This window comes from Cnephaeus nilssonii (assembly GCF_951640355.1).
Source record: "Cnephaeus nilssonii genome assembly, chromosome: 16".
NCBI classification, from domain to species: Eukaryota; Metazoa; Chordata; class Mammalia; order Chiroptera; family Vespertilionidae; genus Cnephaeus; species Cnephaeus nilssonii.
Window position 1 is genome coordinate 6,098,875 of NC_137087.1, and position 16,283 is coordinate 6,115,157.

A 16,283-nucleotide genomic window follows, 5' to 3' on the forward strand; every position below is an offset into this window, starting at 1 on the left:
GCCAGCCGGGCCTGGGTGTGGGGGTGCTCAGGGTCACACTCCAGTCGGCTGTCTTTGCTCCGAGTCCCCGAGACCACCCTTAGTTTCCCCCCGGCTTGGCATGAAGCCTCAGTAGCTGCCTTTGAAGGCAGTTTCCGGGGCGGAGGGCGCGGAGCCTCCTCCCAGCGCCTCGCACCCGCAGACACATACTCGATGGGCGGCTGGCGGCCTTGGCGCCCGAGGGCCACAGAGCGCGCCGGCCTGGAACACCTTTTCAGCAGAAACACAACAAATTTGGTTCATTCCAGTCCAAGCTTTCACCGCCTCTCTCCTGGCTCGCAGGGAAGGGCCCCGGAGTGCTGGTGTGGCCCACCAGGCACAGCTGATACCCAGGCTCGTCTTCCTCTTCAGTGAGCCGGGCCTCGCCCCCTCCAGGATCCCCGCCATCATCGCCATCCTGGGCTGGCAGCTGAGGGGCCACTTCAGTGTCCAGGACTTGCTCAGGTACTGCACCCAGCGGCCCAGCGCAAGGCAGGGCCCGGGCTGGCTTACCAGGGACTAGGCTCAGCCCTCCCCTGACCACACTCACCCAGCATCCCTCCCCTTAAATGCGGGGCACGTTCCAGATTTCTGCTGAGAGGAGGGTGCATGTGCAAGACCCTGGTAGGGCTGTGGGCGCCCCGCTCCCCAGTGCTGACACACCTGTTGTGCCAGGAATTCACGACTTTCCAGGGCACAGCCGTCCCCACCGGCTGAGGACTCAGGGCGCCTGCCTTCTGCAGACTTCCCAACAGCCCAGCCCGTGACATTTAACCTCGTCCATCTTCACCGCCGTCGGCTCTGCTGATCTGGCAGAGCACAAGTTAACTGCTCTGATGAATCCTGACAAACAGTAGAAGTCTCTGGAAATACTGTATTAACCACAGAATAGCGTGCTCCCCTCGAACCCTGCCTTGCAGCCGCATTGGGGTGTTCTGTGTAGAAAACCGTCATGTGTGTTCAGCAACATGGCTGAGCCCGCCTGAGCCTGTCCTTCTCTCTGTTAAGGGTCGCGCTGTTCGTGGTGTACACCCTCCAGCCCGCCTCGGTGGATGAGCGGCAGATCTGCGCGGATGGGGCCCCGGAGCCCTCGGGGCCTGGTGAGGAGACCGCTCCAGGCCACCAGGCTGAGAGCCACACGTGGTGGGCCAGGCTGTGGTGGGAGGGGCTGAGACAAGGAGGGGAAGGCACCGGTTTGAGGGTTGTTCCCAAATAGGGGCTTGTGAGGTCATAGCGTTGTGATTAGGGTTACACATCCAGTTAAACTGCATGTTCTCTCTTTCCGGCCTGGAATGGTTTCCAGATAGCACACAGTTTCCTGTAGCCCAGCGGGGGCCTCAGGCCCAGCCATGCCTGCCTCCCCACTGCCCGCTGCCCCTGCGCCAAGGCCCGCTCCCACTCCCGCACTCGGAAGCCCTGCGGGGCCCAGTCCCAGCGGCCGCCTGCTGCTGTGCTGCCGTGCGGCTCCCTCCGCAGGGCTGTCTGCCCTCCTGCGCCCGCTGCACTAGCCATTCCCAGTCCCTCCGAGCCACCTGGCCCCCTCTGTGCTCTCAGCCCGGCTCCTCTGTGCACAGGCTGGGCTGTGTCTGAGTCTCTCCCCGCCGGGTCCAGAGCAGCAGCTGTCGTGTTCCGTGTCCCCTCTGCTGGGGCCGGTGTGAGGGAGCAGGCACTGCCGCTCTGTCCTGGCCCTCCAGACGTGCTGTCTGGCTCGGGAGCCTCAAACCCATGTGCCATTTTAATTACTTGAAATGCAGTGCAGCGAAAAAATCCATCCCTCAGTCACACCAGCCACATTCCCAGGGCTTGATAAACACAGGAGACTGGTGGCTACGGCATGGACAGGGCCGACGCAAAAGATTCGCCTGGCCAGCGCTGCTCAGTCTAAACAAGTTCTCTCTTCTCCTAGATCTAGACGGAAAAGTAGGCATTACCATTTCCATGTTGCAGACGAGGAAACTGAGGCTCAGATATTAGCGCCTTAATAAATTGAACGTGGGCCAGAATCCAAATAGAGGGGGATCTGAGCCACGTCTTCCACAGCGTCATCAGTTCTATCGCTTCAGCATGGTGTCTGTGCCCACAGTGGGCTGTAAAATAACCTGCCAACCAAGGGAGTGAACGAATGGAAAATGAGTCAACCGCCCTTCTTATATGGACTCCATTCAGAACCTTTTGTGAGAATATCACCTGTTGAGATAGTGTTAACCTATCCCTTGGGGCTATAATGACATTCAGAAGTACAGCTCCTTTCCCCACTGGATCTGTAACCTCTTGCTATTCCTCAGGCTCTATTTTAACCACAGCATCAGCATGCCAAAGCCTCGCCTGGGAGCTGCTGGAGAGCAGGGCCCAAGGTGGAGAACCAGGGTCCTCACCCGCTACCTCCAATGCCTCGCTAGACCCGGCAGTTTAGATGCTCAAGAAACATTGCAGCCCATGATAATTAAAGGATTCCTCTTCTGGAAGATACATGTTAAGGATTGTGTGTGTGTGTGTGTGTGTGTGTGTGTGTGTGTGTGTGTGTGTGAAAGAAGGGAGATTGAAAACATCTCTAGTTAGAGGCAACTTTAAGAACATTTTCTGAAAATATTTTAAAAGCATTGTACTGAAGTCTAGAACTGAATGACAAAATTTGGAGTCCCCTACATGGCCTAATGCCTGAATGAAATAAGCATTTGGTGACTGGGATGCTTACTGCAGAAAATAAGTCTCTTTACATCCGTTCCCTCTCAAATCTAAATGGCCTCTTTTGTAGCTGGAAGCCAAACATCTGGAAAGACAATCTGGCTCAGAAACCAGCTGCTAGAGATGCTGCTTGGTGTAGTATCTTCCTCCCAGCTTCATCTGTCCTCTGAGTAAGTAGCTCCAGGAAGCGCGATTTGGCATTAGGTTGCCTCATCCAGGGTGCGGTGTTAAAACCTTTCTTTAATGAAAAGCTAGTTCTCAGAGTCAGCTGTCTGCAGTGTGTTTCCTGCACTAGTCAGAAAGAAAATTATATTCTCTCCACCCGATAAAGCAGACCTTGCCCTAAGATATTCCGATGAAAATGTTTAACGGCATAGTAACTCGAAACAGATTTGGTATAATTACAATAAACTCCTTTTGTCACCATTGCTCCAGTATAATTGTTATTGTTTTGGCAGTTCTGACAATTACTAATTTTGATGTCCTTTACTTGGCAGACAATAGAATGGAGAAATGGTTAGCCTAAATAACATCGATCAAGGAAAAGACTTGCCAAATTCCCCTGCTCTTTACTGTTAGTTACCTCGTTATTTTCCCAAGTTGGAAAAAGAAGTATCTGCCTTCAATCAACTTTCAAAACAATGTATAATCATAACATTCCATCAACTCTCCCACTGATTGCTTTACCTTTAACCATGGAGTCATTTATTTAACAGCTATTTGTTGAACACCTACTATGTGCCAGACACTGTGCCTTGATGTGAGGACATGGTGCTGAGCATGTCAGCCCAGATCCCTGCTCTTGCCAAATGGACATTTTAGTGTTTATATATGTTTGGGGGAGCTGTGGGGGTCCTCCTCAGTAAAACAGCTTTGCAGATAGTGCTTATAAATTTGCCAGCCCATAAGTCTTTACATTGCTAGAATCAAAACATGGTAGAACTGGGGAACTTGGAGATGAGCTAGTCTAAACCCTTCCTTCCCCTTATGTTTGAAAAGGAATGTAGTGTAGTGCTTAGCATCTGGGCTCAGATGTTAGACCCCCTGGGCTCAAATCCCAGATCTGTTCCCAGGGACCTTGGGGAGGTAACTTAAGACCTCAATGCCTCTCTTCTAATCATCTATGTAAACATAAAAATAATACTTGCTGTAAATGGAAATTAACATGCGGATAGCCTGGAGTGTGGTGCCTAGGATACTATAAATACTCCATAAGTGTATTTATACATCACCATCACCCTCATCCTCATCACCATCACCATCCTCATCACCCTTATCACCATCACCACCAGCACCAAACTCATCCTCATCACCCCATCACCATCATCACCATCATAACCATCACCACCAGCACCAAACTCATTCTCATCACCCCCATCACCATCATCACCGTCATCACCAGCACCACAAGCACCACCATCATCCTCACTATCACCCTCACCCTCACCCTCATCCTCATCACTATCACCCTCACCCTCACCCTCATCCTCATCACCATCACCCTCATCCCCATCACCCTCACCCTCATCCTCATCACCATCACCATCATCCTCATCACCATCATCCTCATTACCATCACCCTCACCCTTATCCTCATCACCATCATCACCATCATCACCATCATCCTCATCATCCTCATCACCATCACTCTCACCCTCATCCTCACCCTCATTACCATCACCATCATCCTCATCACCATCACCCTCACCATCATCCTCATAACCATCACCATCATCCTCATCACCATCACTATCACCCTCATCCTCATCCTCATTACCATCACCATCATCCTCATCACCATCACCCTCATCCTCATCACCATCACCCTCACCATCATCCTCATCACCATCACCATCACCCTCATCCTCATCCTCATTACCATCACCATCATCCTCATCACCATCACCATCATCCTCATTACCATCACCCTCACCCTTATCCTCATCACCATCATCACCATCATCACCATCATCCTCATCATCCTCATCACCATCACCCTCATCATCCTCATCACCATCATCCTCATCACCACCACCATCCTCATCACCATCATCACCATCATCCTCATCACCATCACCCTCACCCTCATCCTCATCCTCATTACCATCACCATCATCCTCATCACCATCACCCTCATCACCATCACCATCACCCTCACCATCATCCTCATCACCATCACCATCATCCTCATCACCATCACCCATCACCCTCATCACCATCACCATCACATTTCTCATCCTCATCACCATCACCGTCACCATCATTGAGGAAATAACCAGAGCACATCAAGAGTTCTGCCAAAGTCATGCACTTAGTTAATTCAGAGATGGGGCTAGAAGACAGAACAGTCTGTTGATTCCTAGCCCAGTGGCCACGCCCTCACCATGCCTAGACTGGCAGCTGATGCTGAGAACACTGTCTGGGACAGGCAGACCTTCCCTGGCTCCCAGGAGGCCAGGTCCTTAGCTGAGCCATTGCCTCCGAGGGTTGCTGCCCATCTCCCTGCTCTCCAGTTCCCTCTAGCAAGTCTGTATTAGCCAGACTCATCATTTTAAAATTCATTTTCGGACCTGACAGTAAATCATGTAATTTTTTTGGCCTAAACTGATAAAGATGCAGACACTTTGGACCATTCCATTTAGATTAGTTTTGACCAGTGTATTTCAAAAGGGAGGTAAATAACCATTATGGGTTTTATATGACTATTAGAGGCCCAGTGCACAGATTCGTGCACATTAAAAGGAAATTAATTAGAAGGTGGCTGGCAGGATGGGACTGGGTGAGATGGGCCGGACACACCCTGAAGCCAACCTCCCACGGTCCCTCCCCGGCCGGCTGTACCTGGGGCGGTACCGGGCTTGCAGGGTGTTTGCAGAGTGAGCCAGTTCCCTCCGGCAGGTGGGGTCCCTCAGCCTGGCCTGCAGATATCGGGCCAAAACCGGCTCTCCGACATTCCCCGAGGGGTCCTGGAGTGCACTCTGCAAAGTTGCTGTCGCTTGGCAGCTCCTGCATTGAGCGTCTGTCCCCTGGTGGTCAGTGCGCATCATACCTACTGGCCAGCCCTGGGCAGCGGCTTGCCTGAGCCTTGAGCTGGCCCGCTATCGACAGCTTGCCTGAGCCTCGGGTCAGCCCTGGGCAGCAGCAGCAGCCATCTGCTCCCCCGATGCACCTCCTGGTCAAGTCCCTGCCCACCTGCATGCGCCTTGCAGCTCTCGCAGCCCCTCCCACCCGCACGCAGCCTCCTGGTGATCGCTCGTTGAGGCATGAGGGCATCACGGCATGAGGGCGTGATGACCACATAGGCTTTTATTAGTATAGATATTGCTGTAATTGGAAGGGTGGCCATCACACACTGCATGAGTGTGAATATCAGTGGAGTACAGCTCCCACTGGGCCTGCAGGCTTCACATCTATTGATACATAATTGCCAATTGCTTTGAAAACCTTTGGCCAACTTACACTTCAGCCATTCACAGACAAATCCAACCACTGTGCAGCAACTTTGCCAGCATTTTATTTACCATTCCTTTAAAATGCAATCTGTGTCTTGCGAAGTGGTATTGAGATGTTCACCCTAATTTGCCTTCCTAGGTGACTAGTGAGGCTGGATGTTATTTATCATCTCTGAGCATGCCGTTTGCATTTGTTGGTCTCCTAGGACAAAGGAGGAGGTGTTCCTGAGCCTGGGGCCCGGCTGGTTTCTGCTGCTCCTGCAGGGCCACCTGCACCCCAGCACCACTGTGCTGGGACTGAAGCTGCTGCTGCACTTCTTGTCGAGCCCTGCCCTGCGCGGGCGCTTTAAGGACGGCCTGTCTGCGGGATCCTGGGTGGAACGCTGCGCAGAAGGCTCGGACATCCTGATGGGTGCGCATGTCAGGAATCGGGAAAGGCGCCTTGTTGAGCATTTTCGGTGCCCCTGTGTGACGGCGTGTATTTCTCTCCGGCATTTCTGGGGGAAGTGGGTGGCAGGGGATTCCCTCGTGTGCCAGTCCCCACCGTGGCCAGAAGCAATCGCAGTTGTTCTCAGTGGCATTGTGTGCCCCTTCCGATCCATAGATAACCTGAAGAGCCACCCTCCCGCGCCCGACCAGGGCCCCTGCCTACTTCCTGGATTCCGGGTCTTGAACGACTTTTTGGCCCACCACGTTCACATTCCGGAAGTCTACCTCATCGTGTCCGCCTTCTTCCTCCAGACGCCGCTCACAGAGCTGACGGGTGGGCCCAAAGTAGGTTCTTGGGGCCCCCAGGGATGGAGTGACACGCTGGGTTTTCTGCTGCCACATGACCAAGGCAGTTCCCTCAGACTCTCCATTAGCTCGCTCCAATTCTTCCCGCTTCTGCTGTCCTGACCCACTTCTCTCCCTGGCTGTCCACACCCTTGGCTGGCTCTTCAGATACCCTTGACCTCCTCCACCTCTGCCCCCACTTCCTAGCAGCTCTCCCTTCTCATCAGTCCACTGGTGAGTCGTTCTCCTTGGGGCACAGCTAGAGAAATCCATGATGAAGGCGGGGAGGGGGAGACCGATTGCTGCCACCACAGATCAGAGCCTCAGTCATGCCCTCACCTTAGGGATGTTCGAATACAAACCTTCCATGTGCTGAGTCTCCTGCCCCACAGCTGCCCAGCTTCCTCCCTGCCAGCAAGGATCCTTCCAAGTCACCTCCAAGCAAGGCAGCTGCCGTGTGCTTGCCCAGCCTGTGCCTTTAATGAGCTCGCCCTCCCACATCACCTGCCTCACCCCCTCCAGGGGGAGCCATCCTACCAGTGCCTCGGCATCCTTTGCCTAATGTGCACGGACACATTGACATGCCCGCCTCTCTCCAGGCACTGAGCTCCTGGACCACAGACCCACCTGTTACTCACCTTCTTGGGCACCCGGCAAATAGCAGCATCAGAAGTTGTCTCTTGGTCTTAACCGACTTGAGTTGAACTGCCCTGAATTGACATGGGATGCGGCCACAGCTTTGCAAACAGGAGATCTAAATCTTGATATAGATCTCCTGTAATAATAGCGTCCCAAAGCCCACTTCCAAAGCAAGGTCTGCATGCTGTGCCAAGTTCACAAACCCTGCCTTGTCACCGCTCCAAGACGTGTCCAGGGAACAAACGCTGCTGGGTGTCAGGAGCCATGGGAGATATTTCACACATTTCACACATTTGCCTCACCTGATATTTATGACAACCCCATGGGGCTGATAGTGCAATTTTTATTTCACAGAGAGGGAAACTAAGGTGCAAGGGCCAGAACAGCTTGCGTAAGCCCAGTCAAAGAGGCGGAGTCAGGCCTGCGTGCAAGGATCCTGGCCTTCCCCTGAACTGGAGCCCTCACGACCTTCTGTAGTCTCATTGCACAGAATCACTGACCTTGACTGGACAGTATTTGTGGTCAGACTAGAAGAGCTAAACTCAGCACAAGATGCTGGCGGGGTCTTCGGTACCTTCTTGAACATGCATGTTTCCCTCATGCACGGAGCGGCTGAAATTCCCCCAGCGGCCGCCGCCGAGGGGTTTGCTGTCCTGCCTTTCCAAACGGGCCCGTGGGACACTGCGTGCCCTGGCGGCGTCTCTGCAGCCTGACTCCTCTTTCAGGACAGCCTGGACGCCACGCTGCAGGGGCTCCTGCAGGCGCACAGCGCAGAGGAAGTCCTCCGGGCCGGGCTGTGCGTCGAGGGGGCCCTGCTGCTCCTGAGGATGCTGAAGGCCACCATGAGCCGGGTGAGCCCCCTTCCCCACATGCCGTGACGGGGTGGAGGGGCAGACAAGGTTGGAGGGGTCACGGCGACTTTCCCAGCAGTGTCCAAGAATGCCAGCAATTAGCAGGTGTTATTCAGAATCCTTGATAGAAGGGGCCAGGCGGCTCCTGGGATAACTCAGATGCACAATGGGAACCAGCCGAAATGTTTTCAATGCGGTGTAGCCACTCTCGCCAAAAGCCTTCTATTTTCCACTTGCTTAGGCATCTGACTTCCTTCACTGGGGGATGCAGGTATTCATCAAAGCGAGCATTTCTGATCTGAGCCGGACCCTGTGGAGGGGAGACGGGCCCCTCCCGTCCAGGAGTTCACCTCTGTCTGCCCGGCCTCCTCGCCTGCAGCCACCTGTGTGGGGGGCAGATGCCTGGAGAGCCTTCAGGCCGCCCAGGGCCACCGAGGTGGGAGGAGGGGTTATTTTAGACATGAAGGCAAGTGTCAGCTTTTGATATCAAAACTATACTAGCTTTATTTTGAAAACTCCTTTTTTACATTTAAGGATATATTAAATTCATAGTTTTTATATTATTTAAATTGTTTCTATGAAACTTCTTGTGCCTGACTTTTTTTTTGTTATTGACTTTTTTAGGCTTTTAAATGTCTCCTTGACCTAGTTTAGGTAATTTATAATTTAAAAAAAAATCTTCCCAATTATTTAATTGGCACAAATGATCTCTTTTAATTTATTTAATTTTTGTGGTTACTTTCCCCTTCTTACTCTTAATTTATGAGTTCATACTGTCCTCTGCCCCACTCCTCCCATTATTTGAAAAGCCGAGGGCCTGTAGATTTATTTAAAGAGCCAATCAACCTCCCGACTTTTTTCTGCCTAGCTCTAAGAGTTTGATGTTTGGCATCTTCATTTTCTGGTTGTTTTCTGGAGTTTCTGTGCTTGCAGCTTTAAAGACCTTCAATTCATCTTTTTCGGTGCCCATGTGGTTGAGCTTTCTCTCATTGTTGTTGCCCATCTCGGTTTGTTTTGTCCTAGTCAGAGCATGTGATCTGCACACTTCCCATTGTTGGGAGCTATTCATAGTTCCACTACAGTCCTAATGCTACAATTAATCTTGGGTGCCTGGAAAGATGTATTTCCTGTTTACAGCATCAGAAATCTGTTGCCTTTCTAACCAATTAGTTTCATTTTGAAGAAAGCAAACAAAAGAATTAACATGGAAGCATTTAAAATAAAGAAAATACATAGCATGCTGAGAGAAGTAAAAAAAAAAGAGACCAAAGATTTACATTATAATAGCAAACACAAAATGGTTCACTGGTGTGTGACAGGAGGGACTCTCAGATTGGTTAGTAAACAAGACCCCACCTTCTGAGATCTAACAAACATGTGACAGAAGCAAAGTCACTCACAGGCCGTTCGGTCCAATGAAGATGTCTGTCGTTCGGCCTTCATGTGCCCAGTACAGTAGACAAGCACCAAAATACAAGGTAGAAACCAAAGGGTAAGAAGAAAAGACCAGAAACTTAACTGTAGAGAATAGCTCTAACATCACTTTCTCAAAGTTTATTTTCTCTTATCTTTTTTTATATTATTGTTTGTTCAGAACTTTACTTGGTTTGACATCATACCCCTGCCCATTGGCAACTAACACACCACAGAGTAGTCTGCCTCTTGTTGAACGTGATAGGAATGGAATCATAGAGTATGCTTTCTTTGCATCTGGCTTCTTTTACTCATCCTTATGTTTGTGGGATTCACTCATGATGTTGTATGTGTCAGTAGTTCATTCTTGTTTATTATTGAATAGTATTTTATTGTGATAATTGATCACAATTTATTTATCTACTTGCCGAAACCGGTTTGGCTCAGTGTATAGAGTGTCGGCCTGCGGACTGAAAGGTCCCAGGTTCGATTCCGGTCAAGGGCACGTATCTTGGTTGCGGGCACATCCCCAGTAGGGGGCATGCAGGAGGCAGCTGACAGATGTTTCTAACTCTATCTCTCTCCCTTCCTCTCTGTAAAAAACCAATAAAATATATTTAAGAAAAATATTTATCTACTAGAGGCCCAGTGCACGAAATTCGTGCACTGGAGGGGGGTGTCCCTCAGCCCAGCCTGCACCCTCTCCAATCTGAGACATCCCTCTCACAATCTGGGACTGCTGGCTTCCAACTACTCACCTGCCTTCCTGCCTGATTGCCCCTAACCGCTTCTGCCTGCCAGCCTGATCACCCCCTAACTGCTCCCCTGCCAGCCAGATTGACACCTAACTGCTCCCCTGCTGGCCTGGTCGCCCCCAACTGCCCTCCCCTGCTGGCCTGATCACCCCTAACTGCCCTCCCCTGCAGGCCTGGTCGCCCCCAACTGCCCTTCCCTGCTGGCCTGATCACCCACAACTGCCCTCCCTTGTCGGCCATCTTGTGGCAGCCATCTTGTGACCCCATGGGGACAGCCATCTTGTGTGAGGGTGTGATGGTCAATTTGTATATTACCTCTTTATTATATAGGATTCTTGTGGGGGCGTTTTTCCATTTGGAAATAGGAATAAAGCTGCTTTGTACATATCTTTGGGCAGACATACGTATTTTTTTCTGTTAGAAATATGCCCAGGAGTGACACTGTGGTCCATCAGTTATACACATGACTTGCCTTAGCAGATAGCACCAAATAGTTCTCCAGCATGAAGTGCCAACTGCACTCTCACCAGCTGTTACTCTAGTTGGAAGGTTCCAGTTGCTCCACGTCTCTTCCAATGTATTGCATTGCTGGTCTTTGAGATGATCGGCAGTCACCACGGGCAACAATCCTTTGAAACAGCGTTATCCCCATTGTCAAATGTAGAAACCAGCAGTGAGGTTAGCTCATGCAGGCAGGGTCGTGGAGCACAGGCATGTGACAGTGTGTCCAGCCTTAGCTCTACATTCCAGGTCATTGCATTGCCTAAGAACCTTCAGGGGTCCTGGTTTTTCACACAAAATCCAAGTTTCTATTCTGAAAGTTCAAGTCCTCTCCCAGCTGCTTCTGCTTACCCTGTGCTAGTCACTGGGAAGTAACCCTGAGGCACCAAATGTCTCATTCAATCCTCACAACAACCAATTGCAATAGCTCACATTACAATCCTTGTTTTACAGAGTGGGGACTGGAGGTGTAGGGGGAAGGGACTGTCAGTCAGAGGCAGAGGCAGGATTCGAACAGGCAACTAACTCCAGAAACCACTCTCTGAACCCTGATCTCTGGTATTCCTCTGGAAATCAATATTGCGCTCTTAGGACCCGGTGGAGAAGCCGGACGCGGGGGACCCAGGAGCAGTTTCTCTCTGCTGCCTGCTCAGCCCATACCAAACCCTTGCAGATCCAGTTTAAAATCAGTTTTCTAGCTGCCCCGTGCACATTGCCTTTCTCTCTATAAGTAGGCTGTGTGCTCTAGTATGAGGCTCAGTTCCAGACACTCGGTATCTACTTATTAAACAGGATGTCTGGCGCATGCACACGGGCCAGGTCTAGAGGCAGCTGCTGGGAAATGAGGCAGCCATGGATGGGAGGGGCGGGCTGAGCAACTGGCCAGGAGAAGACCCAACCTCCACTTAGCGCAATCACAGGAGTAGGCTGAGCACCCTCCATCTGGTTGTTGGCATGGCTCTGCAGGGTGGGTCAGTTTTCAAGCTGCAGGCTGTCCATCACGCTAGGGCAGGAGCTGGGCACTCTGGGGCTGGAGCCAATCTCCAGACAGAGTGACTTGGCACAGCCAGTTAAGGGAGCTGAGCTCCGGGGACACTCGTGTGCAGCCCGGATGGAGACTCAGCCGTGTGACCGAGGCCAGGTTATGGTGGGGATGGGAAGGGAAGTCCCCAGGTCCCTCAGGGGACTGGGTGTCGGCTCAGTAGATGATCTGTTCCAGATCCCTGGCTGGTGGGGAGGGGGATCCTCAAGTTCTGCCAGTTCTGGGGACACATAAGCCAAGGCAGGTTCTAGCGTTGGGAGCAGACAGCTGGGCTCTGAAAAGCTGAGGCTGACCCTGATTTGCAAGTTTCCTGAGCACAAAGGCCATGTCGAGTCATTAGAGGCCATTGGGCATACGGGAAAGATAGGCAGGGTTACAGCCAGATGCCTGGAGGCAGGCAGCGCCCGGCTCGGCTCCTTACCCACCGGGGACCTTGGCACGCTATTGACCGCTCTGCCTGTCTCCCCATCCAGGGAGTAGGGGCAAATGCAGGCCTGCCTCAGAGGGCTGTGAGAGGTGAAAAGAGCGTGTGTGTGAAGCCGTAGACCAATGCCTGTGCATGTGAACCCCTCCCCAGGCGAAGCCCAGGGCCCCGTGCCAGTCCAGTCTAGGGGCCTTGCCGTGAGGTGTCTGGCTGAGCGTCTCAGAGAGCAGGTCTCCTCCCTAGATTCCTAACCCTCTGGCTCCCACACACGCCTCACCCGGTGCCCTCTCAGCCCCCGACAGGCCTTGGAGACGGCGCCGGGGAGCACCCGTTCCCGGCCAGCGTGCTGCAGTTCCTGGGCCAGGTGCACAGCGCCTACCCGCAGGACCCCGCCTGGCGGGCCCCGGAGTTCCTCCAGACCTTGGCCGTCGTCACCTTCCCGCTGGGAACCAACAAGGTAGGACACGCCGCTCCCCTGCCCCAGTGAAGTCAGGGCCTAAGGGAGTCATCCCTCAAGAGAAAGGGCAAGGTTCCTGCCGCCCCAAATGAAAGGCACTTAAGGCAATGTGGCCGGAACGGCAAGGCAGCAGCTTCCTTCTCAGCTGGGGTGCAGTTGTTAGGGATCTCAGTCATCTGATGGCAGATCAAGTCCAATTCTATGTGGAATGCCCTCCCACTGATAATGCGAAACAACAGACTCCGTCCCTGGTGGGTGGGTGTGGGCCAGACCCAGTGGGTGGATGTGGGCGGACCGGAGGACAGTCCTTCTCTGCTTTTTTGTCCTCCAGACCCTCCTCCCATCTGCAGACCGTGACTCGGGACTCCTTGAAGTCAGGTGGCTGGGGGCAGGGGACCGGCGGGGTCTTGAGGACGAGGTGTGAGTGTGGGGGTAGAAGATGTGAGTGAGTTTGAGGCAGAGCCAGGTTCAGGGACGCAGTGGCTTGAGAGAGTCTGGGAGCCGAGAGGAGCGGGTGACAACGGGTGTGAAGGGCAGAAGCCTGCTGGTCACCCCTCCTTGACGGTGCAGGAAGCGGAGATGGACAGGGAGCAGGAGCTAGTGACACAGTCTGCAAGGCTGTCGCTGCAGCTAAAGGAGCGGCTGCAGGCCCGGAGGGTGAGGAGGGGTAGACGCCCGCCACGCACGGTGCAGGCAGGCAGTGTTTGCTAAAGGACCAGGTGAGGGAGCGAACATGCTCGTTTAGCTCATCTTTTCTAGAAGTGCATGCACCCCGACAGCCTCCATCCACTGGACACCCTCAGCAGTCCTGAGCCTGGCGCTTCCCATCACGCTTTTCTCCCTGTTGGCAGCCTGCCCGGTGGTGTGTGCTAGTCGGGGCCAGGGGGAGAGGGGAGAGACACAGCAGGGACGCGGCGCTGGCAGGGTCCTGTGGGCTCAGTGGGGGCTTAGGACCTAGCCTAGCCTACAAACCATTGAGAGTGAAAAACATCACGGTTCCGTGATGACTAAGTGATGAGCCAAGATTTAACCCTCACCCATCTCTTCCCATAGCCCCTTCCCTACCCCAGCACTCTCACCATAAAGCCCATTCCCTTCCTATCACCATCAGTTTAAAATCAAACCAAATGGCCAAATGAAATTCAGGAGTAATTTATTTTAATAAAAGACTAAATATAAAGACTAGATTTGCAAAAAGATAAAATGGTTTGTTGGGTTAATATCAACTAAAGTAATTCCCTAGAAAAGAGAAAAAGATGCAGTGGAGGGGTGGGGATCGGACCCCAGCCTCCGAGGCTGGGCAGGGAGGAAGAACGGCCCGCAGGCTGACCCTCACCATCCCCCAAGCAGGGCCCCTGGAGGTGGCCAGAACCCTCAAGTCCTGACATGTTTGGCCTAGATGCCCTCCTCACCCCAACACAGTGGGCGGGCTCACCATTTGCTGAGTTGAGGTTCCAGCTGGCTGGCTCTTCCTCCCTTGTTCAGGGTCTCTGCCTGGGGGCGGGTCTGGCCCAAAGTCACCTCCCCGGCCGAGCTCAGATGATTCAGGCTCTGACATGGGCCCCTGGCTCCACTTCCAGCACACGTGTCCCCGCACCTCCTGTGCTTGTCCCAGTTCCAAGTCTGCTCCAGAAGGCCTTTGTTGCACAGAAGCTGTGACAGATCCACTTCATGCAGAAAGCTGGTAGCCAGAGGCTTGCTGTGAATTTATATGGCGTCTTTCCCGTTGAGGCCGCGTGGAGCTAATTAATGTGGCCACCACCTCCCTAGGTGCCATTAAATCCATTTTATGGCTTCATTAAGAATGGCCACATTAATTTTATGATGTGCAGAGGGAGGTGCCAGCAGATGATCACTCTTGGAATGTCACTGGCGGGAGCTGGAGGTCCCTGGCCGTGTGTCCTTGGGCATGTCATTCGCCTCCCAGCATCTCTGTGTTTCTGACGTGGCTGGGCTAATGGTGCCTGCTTCATTTATCTCCCTGTGTTTTTATAAATAAAAAATGAGCATGTGAAGGCCGAGGTGCCTCAGGGACTTGGAGGCCAGGACTTGCTGAAGCCTAGCGCCTGTTTCCCCTGAGGGTCCTCCTGTCACCATCACCACAGCCTGGCGGGCAGGCCAGGGGCCCCAGGCGGTGGGCCCAGTTGATGACCATGTACAGGGCAGGCACTGTGGCCTGCATGACTCTCTCAATGGAGCTCACCCATCTCTGTGGCATCCCTTTCGTATCTCCATTTGCTGCTGAGAGCTGCGGCTCTGAGGAGGAGGGACTTGCCCAGGACATGGTGTGGCTTCTCTGCTGAGCCCTCAGGCCACGCTAGCTCCACACTTGGCTTCTCTCCACGCCTCCCACCTCTCTGGGGTTCAGGGACAGAGCAGGCACCCTTATGAGCCATGAGACTCTGGGCAAGTCACCTACTTCTGTGGATCCTCAATTTCCTTGCATGTTAATGGGTTTGATCAGAATGTCACCCAGGCACCCCTCAGCAGTAGATAGGAAAGTACTTTGAGGCAGTACGAGCCACTCACACTGGGGTTTTCTTGTCTTTGAGGGGGGCACCACTGAGTCCGCCGGGAATGCCAGCAGCCCTGGGGCCGAGGCTGAAGGTGACGGCATTGTGGAGGGTCTGCAGGCTCCTGCCAAGTCCCACCCCACACGGAAACAGCTGAGGGTGTTCATGCAGCTCCTCCTGAGGGAGCTCCTGCTTGCAGCTCCCAGCCCTAAGCAGTGGCTGCCGCTGGAGGTGCTGCTGGAGGTGAGTGCACAGCGGACTGCCTGGCCTGCGCTGGGAGGCCAGCACCGCAAGGGGGATGTGCAGGGAGACCGGAGGGCTGATCTCTTGCGTGAGCTGGCTCACAGTCAAACAGCTCCTGAGAAATAACGCTGTGGTGGGAGGGAGTCCTCCAGGATCCGCAGGCCCCGGCAGAGCAGGGAGAGCGAGTGAATAGACGACTGAGGGCAGGTCTCACAGGGTCCTAGCAGCAGAGCCTGGTGCAGGGATTGCATAGAAGTGATTTCTCAGGGCTGCTCTCTCAGGGGAGGCAGAGAAGGGATGCAAGGAGGACGAGGGAGAAGCTAGCCAGGAAATGGTCTCAGCCACAGCCTGGCCCCAAGGGGAGCACTGCTATCTGCATCCCAGAGGTGGCCCCACCTTGAGGCACCTGCCCAGCGGTCATTGTTTGTGGGCCACCCTGACTTGCCTTCTCACCTCAGGAGGTGCGCATCACCTCCTGGGTGAGCCAACTTGGTCAACAGAAGGCGCCTCCTGGGT

General features: G+C 53.3%; 1 protein-coding gene across 1 annotated transcript in view; it reads left to right on the plus strand.

Annotated features, from left to right (window-relative positions):
* WDFY4 (WDFY family member 4) overlaps positions 1-16,283 on the plus strand; it is a 255,480-nt gene that overhangs the window by 121,437 nt on the left and 117,760 nt on the right. The window contains exons 26-33 of the mRNA XM_079793291.1: positions 322-483; positions 1,027-1,118; positions 2,774-2,873; positions 6,362-6,567; positions 6,760-6,929; positions 8,294-8,419; positions 12,847-13,011; positions 15,564-15,767. Of these exons, the coding sequence (XP_079649417.1) occupies positions 322-483; positions 1,027-1,118; positions 2,774-2,873; positions 6,362-6,567; positions 6,760-6,929; positions 8,294-8,419; positions 12,847-13,011; positions 15,564-15,767 (1,225 nt within the window). The remainder of the gene's footprint in view (positions 1-321; positions 484-1,026; positions 1,119-2,773; positions 2,874-6,361; positions 6,568-6,759; positions 6,930-8,293; positions 8,420-12,846; positions 13,012-15,563; positions 15,768-16,283) is intronic.